This window comes from Bos grunniens, chromosome 10, assembly GCF_055505025.1.
Source record: "Bos grunniens cultivar Pamir isolate PY7600 chromosome 10, Bosgru_T2T1.0, whole genome shotgun sequence".
NCBI classification, from domain to species: domain Eukaryota; kingdom Metazoa; phylum Chordata; class Mammalia; order Artiodactyla; family Bovidae; genus Bos; species Bos grunniens.
In genome coordinates this window covers 83,609,867-83,623,959 of record NC_141174.1, presented here as the reverse complement: position 1 = coordinate 83,623,959, position 14,093 = coordinate 83,609,867, and the positions used below count along the sequence as shown (strand labels likewise).

Here is a 14,093-nt window from a genome sequence, read left to right as displayed (position 1 = left end):
GATGGCAAGCAAAGAGAAACTTGCATGGGAATTTATTAAAATGGCAATGCATTCAGAGATTTGGTTCCAGCATCCTTAAGGTCAGAGTAGACAGGTTTCAGCTGCCTGTTTAAAGAAGAAAAAATATATATATAAACTTGCTCTCAGCCCACACTCACACCTTCCATCGGTAGTAAACAGTGGAACTGGGATGGATAGCCACACCCTCTGCCCTTTCTCATTCCCTGAGTCTAGGCTGCTGCTTGTGCTCAAAGGCTTTTCCATTCTCCTCTGCTGCAGATGAAAACTGCAAGGACCGGTACTACAACTGCAACGTGGTGGTCCAGGCCAGGCTCTGCGTCTACAACTACTACAAGACCGCCTGCTGTGCCTCCTGCACGCGCGTGGCCAACAGGCACTCGGGTTTCCCAGGGAGCAGATAACATCCCAGTCCACATCCGTGGGCAGGTCAGGGAGTCTGTGAGCAGTGGGACCGGCTGGCTGCTGCCCTACCAGGGGCTCCCTGGCCTGTGGAGCTGCCAGTCAAGTTAGTCTGCACCCTGCCTTCGTAAAGTGTACACACGGTGCCCAAGAGCAAGGCCACGGTTGTCCTTTGAGCATCACCATGAACTGATGACCCCTCCTCCAGAAGCCTGGCCCCTGCACTCTCTGCAGACCAAGCGGTGGGGAGTGCCTTCAGCTCTCAGCTGACTCCGTCCTGGCACTTTCTAAGTCAGCAGCCGGGCCCTGTCTGGGCACTGCCTCGTCCCTGGCACTGCAGGCCTTTCCAATATCAGCGCCCCAGGAAGAGTCAGAGGAGGCAGCACCCCCACCCCAGGGCCCCCCTAAGGCTTGCTAAGATGCCTGCAATCCTTTGTTACCTCAGCCCCGCTGCGCCTATTTTCATGCTCAAAGGCTGTTTTCCTGCCTTATGACACAAATATCTCTTGCCAGTTTAGTGCTTTATTGTTTGGAAGGTATAGTCAGAGATATTAGCTCATTATGGCTCATGGTGCCCCAGAATGAGAGGCAGGGAATGAATCATGGTCCCTATTTTACTGACAAGAAAACTGAGACTCAGCTTAGGTAACTGACCTGCCAGGTATGAGGTCACGGGCTGGTCCATGTAGTCAGTCCAACCCCTGTGGTCTGACCACAAAACCCTCACCCTGAGGCCTGGCCGGAAGTCTTAGGTCTGCAGAATGTGGCTTCCTTTCAGACCAAGAGGCTCAGAAGTTTCCAATTCAGCAAACAAAGCCCAGACCTTTGAATTCTTTCCTCTGGCCCTGCACTCAAATGTTTCAGGAGTCTGTTTCTTTTTTCCCTTCCCCCAAAAATCACAGGTCCTGGTGACAGGACTCTGCATGGGTTCTTGAACCCCATCCTTAATAGAACTAGCCCATGAGATAAGAAAGCCATCTATTAAAATTAGAAAAAAAAAAAAAAAAGAAAGCCATCGGGGTAGCAAGGTCATCGTCCTAAATTACTATTCTTCTCCCCAGTAGGACACACCACCCATGGAATCCTACATCAAGGTCACTTTTTTGTCACCCAGAGCAGATTTCCAGCGCACACAGATCCATAGCCCCCTGGGCTCTTGCCTCTTCCTCAGCCATCTCTCCTGGGCCTTCACCACACATCGCCCAGAGGAAAGTCTAACCAACCTATCCCAGTAAGAATCCTATGTTTATATTGGAAAGAGTCTCCCTTGGGTCTTTCTGCTTTGATTTGTGGATTTTTCTTTGCATCCTGCCCACTCGCCCACACACACCTTGCCCCATGACTCACAACCCATATCTCCCCTCCAAGGTATGAACACTAAGATCTTTATTAATGCAATCAGCCTAGGAAAAGGGGCTGTGAACTCCTCCACAATGGCCACAGCAGTAGGGTCCTTCTTGATTCACTTCACATAACTCTGTAGTTCCCAAGGCCTCAAGCTGGAAAGAGAATGCAGTGCATATGGAAGATGAGCCATCTGAAAAAACTCAGTGAAAAAAAAAGAAGGGGGGAAATATATATATACATTCTTATACCCACTAAGAAAAATAATCAGGCTGAACAAATTGGAAGCATAAAGAAAATTTGTCTTATTTAGTACTATGGTCCTGGGCCTATTTCCCATTCAAAGCAAGTGTTTGCTTTGAAATTTATAGCAAATGAGTTTCTCCCACGAGCCCTTTAACCCAAAAATCTGCTAATTTGATGATGATGTGCTTTTGGAAGCAGTATTACCAGCTCAGTCTGACACACTCCATCATGCTCCCATTACCCTTGGGCTTTCAGAAATTCTATTTGGCCTTAATATAAGTTCTCTTTCTGGAAAGCCCCAGTCACCATTTTCCAAAAGCACACCCATCTCTCCTGATCCTTATATAACTTGTGCAATAAGCAACAGGGCAGAGGCCCAGATTCCCGTGCCCACCGATCAAAAGCAACCAGAGAGGCCAAGCACATGGCTGGTTCCTAGCCAGTACTCACTCTCTCTGTTTCATCACTTGCCTTTGCTTCTCGTCCCAGGGGAGGGTACCCTTTTTGCAGCTGCGCTATGATCTTCCTAAACAAGCCAGTCCTTTGGAGGATTCCTTGGAGGAGGCTTTCTTTACATGCTGGAGGGCAGAGCAAGATCAATGGGTAGAAGAGCGGAAAGGCTGATTTCAGCTTAAATGAAGGGAAAACCTTCTAGCCACCCAGGCTTCCCAACACAGCAGAGGTCTGGCTGCCATATGAGTGAGTTCATCAGCCTAAAAGGGCTTTCTCCACCAAGTGGGGGGTGAGCATCCCAGGTCCTTCCAACATAAAGTCCCACCTCTGGATTTCAAAACAAAATCAAAACTAAAGAAGTACAATGTGGGGAGCAGGGAAGAGTTTCAATTGGCTGAGCTCAATGCGGGTCAAGAAAGTGGGATGAAACTACTGCCCCCCAAAAAATACACACAAAAAACCCTAAAACAAAAAAAAGCCACAGAGCATTCAGGCATAAGGAGAAAACATTTGGTGAACCCTATTTGTGATTGCCGTAAACTTTAAGAAGAATACTGATAACATATAACATTCAGATGAACATGCCTGATACTGCGGAGGGGTGCAGACTGTGAGAAGCAGTGCAAGGACTTCATGAGGAGAGATTTGGGAAGCACCAGGGGAGCCCTCCTAGGAGGTGAACGTTGCAGGGAGGAAGATTTTAGCTCTTGCAGGAGAACCTCCTTTCTGCGCATGAGCACCTTCAGAAGGTCGAGGGCTCCATGGTAGCTACTGCTGACTGACCCATTCCTGGAGGAGTCTTAATGGCCCTCTGTCATGGATGCTGAAGGGGGTGGGGGGATCCGAGCACCTAGCTGGGGCAATAGGACTTTTAAGATTCCTTCCAGTCTGGACTTTGGTGACTCTGTAAGTAGAACAGCTTCAAGTGATTCACCTGGTCTGGGATGGCAAGTACACAGCACATGTACTTCCTGTTGCCATGACTACCATTCTAAACCCAGGGTTGCACTCCCCCCAAGAGCTGAATGTGACCTCAGAGAACCACTAGCCAATTGATCAGAGCTGCCCTATCTGGTCCTGCTTTGAGAATGTGAGTAATCAAACATCCTGATGGCTAGTTCCCTGCCTGGGGTCACACACCTTGATGGAGGAAGTGCCTCGACTAGACAAGAAAGTGAGGTGAAAGTGAAGTCTCTCAGTCGTGTCCGACTCTTTGCGACCCCATAGACTGTAGCCTACCAGGCTCCTGTGTCCATGGGATTTTCCAGGCAACAGTATTGGAGCGGATTGCCATTTCCTTCTCCAGAGGATCTTCCAGGGGATCTTCCCGACCCAGGGCTCGAACCCGGGTCTCCTGCATTGTAGACAGACGCTTTACCGTCTGAGCCACCAGGGAGGATCCTCTATATACCATCTCCGTCTCAATTCACTTTGCTTTCCTGCATCTTTGCTGGAGCTTCATCATTCTCTCCACCCTGCACCACACTCCTGGTTCTTTTTCTTCAGTGGCTGACAGTGGGAGACAACCGTCGTGCCGAGGAAAAGTGACCCTATGGGGTGGGACCCTCGAGACGGCTTTCTCAGCGTCTTCCAGACGTTGAGCCCTTTGCTTCAGCGAGAGGAAAGCCGTTCTGTTACATAAACTTGATTTCCACCTGCCTTGACCCCCAGACCCCCACCATTCAGTTTGACGGAAGGATATACTTTGTTATAACTTATTATTTTGTTCTTTGTAAATACAAGATGTTTATAGGAAATGTGTATTCTGAACTCGACCCGCGGAATGAGTCACTACACCAAAATAGTTCTATTATTTAGAATATGTTAATTTTAAAGGGACCTAATAGGTATTTATTTACATATTCGATCCACATTTATGTAAAATTATTTGATCCTACTAACCCAGCTTCCCCAGAAAGTTGCTGCACATGGCATCTTATTCTAAGTTCATGGTTACACTTAAGTATACTGATTAGCCAAGTTCCTTGGGTTTTAAGATCAAATAGAAATTACTCTATTTTTTGACTCATTCAGGGGCTTTTTACCCCTGGGATTGTACCTGAAACAGGTCTGTCTGGATTGCCACCTTTCCACCTTAAATATCATATTTGCTCATATAATCTGCCCTCTCCTCACCCTCAAATATTTGGAGAAGGAAATACGGGGGTCTTTTTCAACCCTTCTCTTTGTCTTGCCTCATTCTTCAGAATCATCAGCAGTAAGTGGCTTAGGGGGCTGACTTGGAGCTGGTAAGGGGGCAGGGTCCCCTGGCAGGGGCAAGGAGGGGTATACAAAAGCTGATGCACTCACTGCTCTGACCACACCTCCAGGGTCCCCGCTGGTGACTGCTGAGCCGGGCTCTGGGTGGTCAACTCCACAGCCAGGAACGTGAAACCCACAGAATACTCCAACAACCCCATGTCTCCCTTGGGTGTGAATTATTGCTTAAAGAGGTGGAGGGTAGAAGGCAAATTATATGAGTAAATAGTCTGCTTTCTCTTCAGCAAAAATGACAACTATTTTTGTGTATGACTAATTTATTTTTATTATTGTAAAAATACAATAAACTGGTGTTAAAATCAGCTTTGTTAACATGTCTGTGCTTTCTCAGGCTTTATTCCATGTCTACTCACATCGCACTACACAGACCTCTAAGGAGAGGAGCCAGGCCCTTAGAGGCCAGTTGGTCTATGGGACTTTGGCTTTGGGGGTAGCTGGACCCCTAAGAGGACAAGAAAGACGGGCCTTCAGCCTGCTGGCCTACATGAGTCCTCAACTTTGGATGAAGAGCTTAAGATAAAGTATCTAGGCATGCGCACTTCTTCAGGATTTCTTTTTTTTTTTTTAAAGGATTACATCCGAACAGGCATCTCTTTAAACCTCTCCCAGGAGGCAGAAAGTGTAGAACCCACCATGCCGATTCATACAACTCCATCTCTCAGCTTTTTAAAATGTTTTTTACTTTGTAATCTTTTTTTAATTTCTACGCTTTGTATTTTATATTGGAGTATAGCTGATGAACAGTGTTGTGATAGTTTCATCTGAACAACCTTACATATGCATGTATCCATTCTCCTTCGCACTCCCCTCCCATCCAGGCTGACACAGAACACTGAGCAGAGGTTCCTGGGATGTACAGTAGGTCCTTATTGGTTATCCATTTAAAATACAGCAGTGTGTACATTTCTATCCCAGACTTCCTAACTATAGCTTCCCCTCACTCTCCCCTCCTGGCAACCATAAGTTCATTCTCTAAGTCTGTGAGTCTATGTTGTGGATAAGTTCATTTGGGATTTCCCTGGTGATCCGGAGGGACCACGAGGGAAGTCCCTCCATCTCTCAACTTGAGTCGTTTCTTCCAACTCTCCTTGGGCTGACTTAGCCTTGGGCTTGAGCTTTTCCACAGCGTTGGAAAAGTCTTTTGGGTTATATTGGTGCCTAACAACGTGGAATATGACTTGGGTCATAAAGCACATTGAAAGTCATCCTGGACAAAGGAATCCCTCGTGGGCTCCCCACAGGCTCTTTCCTTGATGCTGCCCTGCATCACCATTATCAGTAGCGCTCAGAAACTTATTATCATGCCTCGAATCTGCTCCCCATCCCTCCTATTCACCTTTCCAGCCTGGAAAATCTTAATTTACTTTCTTTTATATTTTGGTAACATTCACTTAACAGAATTCACTATATTGATCATTTTAATGTGTATGATTTGGGGGTATTTAGTACAGAGCTTTGTGTCTCCATTGCTAGAACATTCCTGTTACCCCCAAATTCCATTTATTCTTCAAGTCCCAAATCAGACACGCACTATATGCCAGAGCCCTGTCATCCATGCCGTCTTATTACACCTTCACACCGACCTAGGAGGCTGGAATGTTGTCCACTTCTAGAAATGAGAACACTGAGACTCAGAGAGGGTTTTTAGTTGATTTTTAAATTTTGTTTATTCATTTATTTTTGGCTGTGCTGGGCCTTGCTGGCTGCTCGGGATTTTCTCTAGTTGCAGGAAGCGGGGACTACTCTCTAGCGGCGATGTCTGGGCTTCTCATTGCAGTGGCTTCTCTCGTTGCAGAGTACAGGCTTTAGGGCCTGCAGGTTTCAGTAGCAGCGGCTCCCAAGCTCTAGAGCACAGGCTCAACAGTTGTGGTGCACGGGCTTAGTTGCTCTGCGGCATGTGGGATCCTCCTGGACCAGAGATCGAACCCACGTCTCCTGCATTGGCAGGTGGATTCTTTACCACTGAGCCACCAGGGAAGCCCCTCAGACAGGTTGTATGTCAGGTAACACTAGGCACCCCCCCGGAGGCCGGCCTGTGTCCCTCCCATCTTCATCTCCCCAGGGCCTGGCATGTCACACAGTCTCAGCTTATGTTAGTTTCAGTCTCTTTCTCCGCATCAATTTCTACCAATGACATCAATTGCCCAAGAGCTAGATGGGGCGCCTGGCTGTTGGTGGGAAACTGTGCCGGGGACCAGCCCCGGCTGATCCAGGGTATTCGAAGGAGAGACGGCGTAGGCGAAGATCAGGAAACAATTGCTTAATTAAACGTTAATTAAGGATATAAAGAGTAATAGAATGAGGATAGCTCAGTGAGGAAATTCAGTGGAGAAAAGAGGCTGAATAATTCAGCCAGAAGGGAAGAGAAAGAACGACATGGTGAGACCAAGTTTCGGTGAACAAGGCTCGCACTTTATTTTCCAAAGTAGTTTTTATACCTTAAGTTATGCATAGAGGATAATGGGGGAAGGGGTAGAGTCTTGCAGCAAGCCAGGCTTTCTTCCTGCAAACTTATCATATGCAAAAGCTTAGGTGATTTGCATCATCTTCCGGCCCGGAGGCCTGTTAACATTTTAAGACCTTTTCTTCAGAAAACTTATTTTTCTCTAAAGGTGATTGGTCAGGAGCCACCCTCCAAAAGCATTAGATAAAGTTGCATTCCTACAGCGCAAAGGTGTGGTGGGCTATAATAAGAAAAAGAATTAACTCAAGGGTCCCAGGTTACAAACATTAAAGCTACTACTTACACCAATTATATTAATCAATACACTGCCAGGGACACAGCAGGTAAGGGATATGGAAACTTAGCAGCAAACATTGGCCCAACAAGTGAAAATCCCTTCACCAATACAATTTCTAATCAATCTTTTAACTACTCAAAAGAATCTGTGTTTAGACAGTTTAGAACATCTCCTGCCTCTCACAGTTGGGAGGCTCTGAACAATCACATGTGGCCGGAAAAACCTATTCAGGCAGGCTAGAGGATTTCCAAAGGAGTTTGTAGGTTAAACACTGTCACACCCAGGAATTATTAACTGGAGCTGTAAGCTAACTCTTTTTTCAGAGAGGTAGTGGGGGACAGCCCCCCATAAAGTCAGAGGTGTAGGTGAAAGCACAAAGCAGAAAGTAGGCAGACTCTGGTTTTGGGGGTATATGCTCGAGAATTTCCAGGGGGACTCCTGAAGCTCCATCCCGCCTTTGCGTATGCCGAGCCTCCTTCCTCATGACCTTTGTCATGGGCGGAGTTCCTCACGCTGGCTACTGGCAGTGATAGAATTCCAGTTGAGCTATTCCAGATCCTGAAAGATGATGCTGTGGAAAGTGCTGCACTCAATATGCAATATGCAATATGCAATATGCACTCAATATGCAATATGCTGGCTCCCGGCAAAACTGAACACTATTTAGTTTATACAAGCCCAGTATGACAGTATGAGCAGAGGCTGCATTTGAAGATGGACAGCTGCCCCTCAGAGGGAGGCCACAGGCCCCTCTTCAGGGGTCAGACCCCAGCTGGATCCCTCGGCCTCCAGTCCTGGGAACCACGTGTCACATTAAATCAATCGGCCACCAGGAAAGAGCCCAGAGGATCAGGATGGTGACCAGGATGCGGGAGGGAGGGTCTGGAGGGAAAGTGTCTTCAGCCATCTGCAGACGTCTCTAGGGACAGTCAACCATCTACCTCTAGCAGATAAAAAAGAGAAGGGACAGAGAGTCACACTTGGTTCAAAATAACATGTTCCTGTAATAGGCTCAGTGACAATAACTCTCATAAAAAGAGTGATCAGGAACATCTGAGCAGAGGGAAGCTTTGAACATGGCCTGTACTTAAAATGCACGACTGAGCCTAGTAAAACTTCTTGGGTGTGAAGATGGTGTTTGGTTGGGCAGGATGAATGATGGTCACAAGGTCTGCAATTTACTCTCACTTGGGTCTGTCAGTAAAATTGTGTGTGTGCGCGTGTGTGTGTGCAGAGAGAGGGAGAATACACGCAAATAAGGTAAATGCACTTCGGTTAACATTAGTGTGTAGTGTTCATTATATTATTCTTGCAGAAGAGGTTTGAAAGTGTCTAAAATAAAAAGTTGGGGAGAATAAAGTACAAAAAGAGGATGGAGGGGGCAGAACTAACGTTGTTGGCAGTGTTTTCAAGTTTGTCCATCACCTGGAGTGCTCATTACACACACCTACTCACACACACACAGTCACACATGCACACACACACACGTGTGCACACACATGTACCTCCCCAGAGGACAGCAGAGCGTCTACATGGCAGCCAGTTCTGGGTGACGCTTTATTATCACCCAGGCTGGGAAATCCTAACTTATTGAGCACCTACTAAGTGCTAGGTGTCCTCTAGGTCCTTTTGTATCATTTAACCTTCATGACTGGGCTGGAAGAAGCACAAGCTGGAATCAAGATTGCTGGGAGAAATATCAATAACCTCAGATATGCAGATGACACCACCCTTATGGCAGAATGTGAAGAGAAGCTAAAGAGCCTCTCGATGAAAGTGAAAGAGGAGAGTGAAAAAGTTGGCTTAAAACTCAAATTTCAGAAAACTAAGATCATGGCATCCAGTCCCATCATCTCATGGCAAATAGATGGGGAAACAATGGAAGCAGTGACAGACTTTATTTTGGGGGCTCCAAAATCACTGCAGATGGTGACTGCAGCCATGAAATCAAAAGACGCTTGCTCCTGGGAAGAAAAGCTATGACCAACCTAAATAGCATATTAAAAAGCAGAGACATTACTTTGCCAACAAAGGTCTGTCTAGTCAAAGCTATGGTTTTTCCAATAGTCACGTATGGATGTGAGAGTTGGACTATAAAGAAAGCTGAAAAAAAAGAAAAGAAAGCTGAGCACCAAAGAATTGATGCTTTTGAACTGTGGTGTTGGAGAAAACTCTTGAGAATCTCTTGGACTGCAAGGAGATCAAACCAGTCAATGCTAAAGGAAATCAGTCCTGAATATTCATTGGAAGGACTGATGCTGAAACTGAACTCCAATACTTTGGCCACCTGATGCGAAAAATTAACTCATTAGAAAAGACCCTGATGCTAGGAAAGATAGAAAGTGGGAGGAGAAGGAGATGACAGAGGATGAGATGGCTTGATGGCATCACTGACTCGATGGACATGAGTTTGAGTAAGCTCCGGGAGTTGGTGATGGACAGGGAGGCCTGGCGTGCTGAAGTCCATGGGGTCGCAAAGAGTCGGACACGACTGAGAGACTGAACTGACTGCAGCTTCATGACAACCCTTTCAAAGCAAGCACATCATTTTGTGGCTGTTTTATGGATAAATAAATTGACATGCAAAGAGAACATGGCTGGGGAAACCATGTCTCAGCCAGATGAGGAAATTTTTTGTGATCACACAGGTCCTCAATGGCTGAGGAAGTCGAACTCATGTCTGCCCAGTCTCAATGCCTGTGCTTGTTCCTCTGCACGGCGCTGCCTCTGCACACGAGTGCATAAACCCATGTGCAGGACAAACATTGCCTTGAAAACTAACTGAAGCCAGAACTTACTCCCTGAGCAGGTGGTGTTCGTTCAGCAGATGTCATTGTTGATCACTGTGCCTTCACAAAGATTCCCAGGCTCCAGGTGGAGCGCCCCACCACAGTGGACAGCACACATCTGTGACGTGTACACACACACACATGCAGAGATAAAAAGACATACAGACACACACCACTGCCTCCAGGGAGGGCGCTTCAAGGAGCCACGTCTACTTCTGTGTTCTGTTTTTATATGGATCCCAAAAGTGTGTTCTTTGAAGCCCACAGTTAACCCTGTTTGGAGGCTGGCCAAGTGGCGGGGGACCAAGGCAGTGGGCTGCAAAGGGCCAGATGAGCTTGAACTTGACACCAGTGCTGGCGCCTGCCCTCCCACCGCCAGTGGAAGTCACGGCTCCTGGCTCACCCGAGCCCTCGATGTCTAACTCGGTGCCCCTGGTGTCTAACTGCTCCTCTCACCTTTGCCTCTCGGCCCACCTAAGCTCAGACCTGTGCCCCTTCCCACCAACTTACACTCTTGAGAAATGATCCTGCCTCTCTTACCTGTTGCTGTATAACAAACTCCTCCCTAAAACCTAGTGGCTGAAACAATAACCATATTATTACCTCTCAGGATTCTGTGGGTCAGGGGCCAGAGCACACGGGGGACAGCTCGTGTCTTCTCCACACAGTGTCCACTGAGGCTGACACAGCTTCTTCACTCACAGGAGATGCTCCAGCGGAGGCAGCTGGGATGGATGCCTGGGGTCCTGTCTCTGGGGGTCTGTGCTCTCCAGCAAGGCTGGAGTCCTTGCTTCTCCTCCATGTGGCCTCAGGGCCTCCCCTCCTCAAGCCACTGATCTCTCCTTATAACCGGGCTTCTCAAACACAGCAAGTGGAGGGGGGAGAACACACAAGAGAAGGAGGGGGAAGCTGCCAGATTTCATAAGGCCTGAGCGTGGAAGTCCAGACATCTCTTCTTCTCCATCAGTCAAGGCCGATTGCAGGCATGCCCAGACTCTAGGGAAGGGAAATAAGCAGAGCCCTTAGCCTGCTCCTGACCTCTGAGCTCTGTCTCCTCAGATCCCAAGAGTTCTCCCGTCTTTGCATCATCAGCCTTTGTGCCTCCCCAGTCATGACAACCATTCACTCACTCATTCAGCTCTGACTGGAGCATCTCCCCTTGTGCCTGATGCTCTGCTCCACACTGAACACGCAGCGGTGCATCAAGTGTAAGCAGACTGTCCTCAGAGCTCATGTTCTGACTGGGGAGACACAAAATAAAGATGCTGACAAGTCACTGCCTCTGGCCGGCATAGCGGGGGTGGTGTGTGTTTGGGAAAACAGCCAAGCTGACAAGGTAGATGGGAGACTTCCCAGGTGGTCCAGTGGTTAAGACTTCACCTTCCAGTAGAGAGGGTGTGGATTTGATTCCTGGTCATGGAGCTAAGATGCCATATGCCTTGGGGCCAAAAAAACAAAATATAAAACAGAAGCAATATGGTAAAAATTTCAATAAAAACTTAAAAATGATCCATATAAAAAAATCTTTAAAAAAAAAAAAAAGAAGAAGAAAGTGAGAGGGCAGCAGTGGAGAAGAGGAGGTAGGCAGAGCTTGCAACTTTATTTTTTTTAACTTTATTTCATATTAGGGTAGAGCCAATTAACAAATAGTGTTGTGAGAGTTTCAGGTGAACAGCAAAGGGACTCAGCCATACATATATATGTATCCATCTTCCCCAAACTCCTCTCCCATCCAGACCACACACAACACCCAGCTACACAGTAGGACCTTGTTGGCGATCCATTTTAAATGTAGCAGCATGCACATGTCCATCCCAAACTCCACAAAGATCTCTTCCCCTATCTATCCCCCGCTAGCAAGGGGTTGCAACTTTAAATAGGATGATTAGGGGTGCAGGAGGAGCCAGCTACGTGGATAGCCGGGTCAGGGTTCCAGACCAGAGTCGAGCTCCAGGAGCACACGCAGGGTGCTCAGAGACCAGGGGAACCAGGCATCGCAGGAGGAGAGAAGGTCAGATGCTTGGGGTGCCAGGGAAAGATTGTGTTTTCACCATGAGACAGAAGAGAGGCTAGCAGGGACCTGGACAGAGGAGGGACAGGATTTGAGTAAGGCTGGCAGCCTGAGCCATGATTTCTGCACTCGCATGAGCTGGGCCCCCAAACCCATATTCTCCTGGATTAAACTATGAGCCTGGGAGGCAAGCTGAGAAATACCATTTCAGTGAAAATATTGATTTATGAAAGTCTACTCGGTACAATGTAACAAGAGCCATAAAGCTCTTCAGCTTTCACTTAATATTTCCCTGCCAGGGAATTCATCCTGAGGAGAGAATTTAATAAAGCAGTGTTTTTCCAGAGTGTTTTCAATAATAATTTTTTCATTTTGTGTTTTCGTGTTAATAATCATCTTTTTTAAATTGGCGTGAACATGTCATTGTAAGAGCTGTGTGACTATTATGATTGAACATTCACCTATGCTTAGAAATTTTGGTTTATCTTCACCTTTTAAAAATTATAAATAGCATTGCCATTAAAATGACTGTGCATTAAAAAATATATAGGCATAGGACTTCCCTGGTGGCCTAAGACTGTGCTCCCAATGCGGGGAACCAGAGGGCTTCCCTAGTGGCTCAGCAGTAAAGACTCCTCCTGCAGTTCAGGAGATGCAGGAGATGCGGGTTCCATCCCCAGGTCGGGAAGATCCCCTGGAGAAGGGAATGGGCACCGACTCCAGTATTCTTGCCTGGAGAATCCCATGGACAGAGGAGCCTGGAGAGCCACAGTCCATAGGGTTGCAGAGAGTCAGACACGACCACAGCAACTGAGCACGCACGCACAGGGAGCTGGATTCCGCGTGCGGAATGCCACAGTGAGGATCCCGAGTGCCGAAACCAGGGCCCAGCAGAGCCTGAATAAATAAATAAATATTTTTGGGGGAAGAAATACACAGGCATGAACATATACGCCGCATATAGTTGCCCTGACAGCAGCCCAACACCACCTTTGTCTCCAGCCCTGGAACCAAGTAGTACAGTAAGTCCCCTACACAAGAATGAGTTCCATTCTGAGAGCACATTCAGAAGTCCAATTTTTTCGTAAATCCAACAAAGTTAGCCTAGGTACCTGACTAACACACTCGGCTATATAATACTGTACTGTAATAGGTTTATATTTTCACACAAATAATACATAAAAACAAACACAAAAAAATAAAATATGTTTAATCTTACAGTACAGCACCTTGGAAAGCACAGTAGTGGAACACAACAGCTGACGGCGAGTGGACAGGGAAGAAGAGTTACTGAGTGGAGGAGGGAGAGGAGGTGGGAGACGGTAGAGCTGAAGGATCGTCAGCGGTAGGAGACGGAGGGCGAGCTGAAATTTCACTCATGCCTGACACAGATGCAATGCACCCTCACATCTTTGAAATTCAAAACTTGAAGATTTGTATCTCGGGGACTTACTGTATTACATTAATTGTCATGGGCTGAGCTAACACAAGAAGAATGGAGTTGAATTTAGTAGTAAAAGGTTTATTCATGCCAAGCAGAGGCCAAATTATGGCACAGATCTGCTGTTTGAACCAAGAATCTGCAGGGGGGTGGGTAGACGAGAGTGGTGACTTACTGCTCATTAGCGCCAAACCCAAAGGAACCCAGACAATTGATGCCTCTCCGTGTTGTGTTTTCATTTGCAGTCAGCTTTCACTCGAATCTCAAAGAAGGGCAATGCCAAAGAATGTTTAACTACTATACAGTTGGACGCATTTCACATGCTAGCAAGGTAACGTTCAAAATCCTTCAAGCTAGGCTTCAGCAGT

At 46.9% G+C, this 14,093-nt stretch overlaps 1 protein-coding gene across 6 annotated transcripts in view; it reads left to right on the top strand.

The window, feature by feature from the left end:
* The window catches only part of THSD4 (thrombospondin type 1 domain containing 4), a 676,260-nt gene extending 671,215 nt beyond the window's left edge, over nucleotides 1-5,045 (top strand). For all 6 annotated transcript variants that reach the window (XM_086322751.1, XM_086322752.1, XM_086322753.1 and 3 more), the window contains one exon: nucleotides 280-5,045. In XM_086322751.1, coding sequence (XP_086178877.1) covers nucleotides 280-422 — 143 coding nt within the window. In that variant the 3' untranslated portion in view covers nucleotides 423-5,045. The remainder of the gene's footprint in view (nucleotides 1-279) is intronic.
* Nucleotides 5,046-14,093: the final 9,048 nt, after the last annotated feature.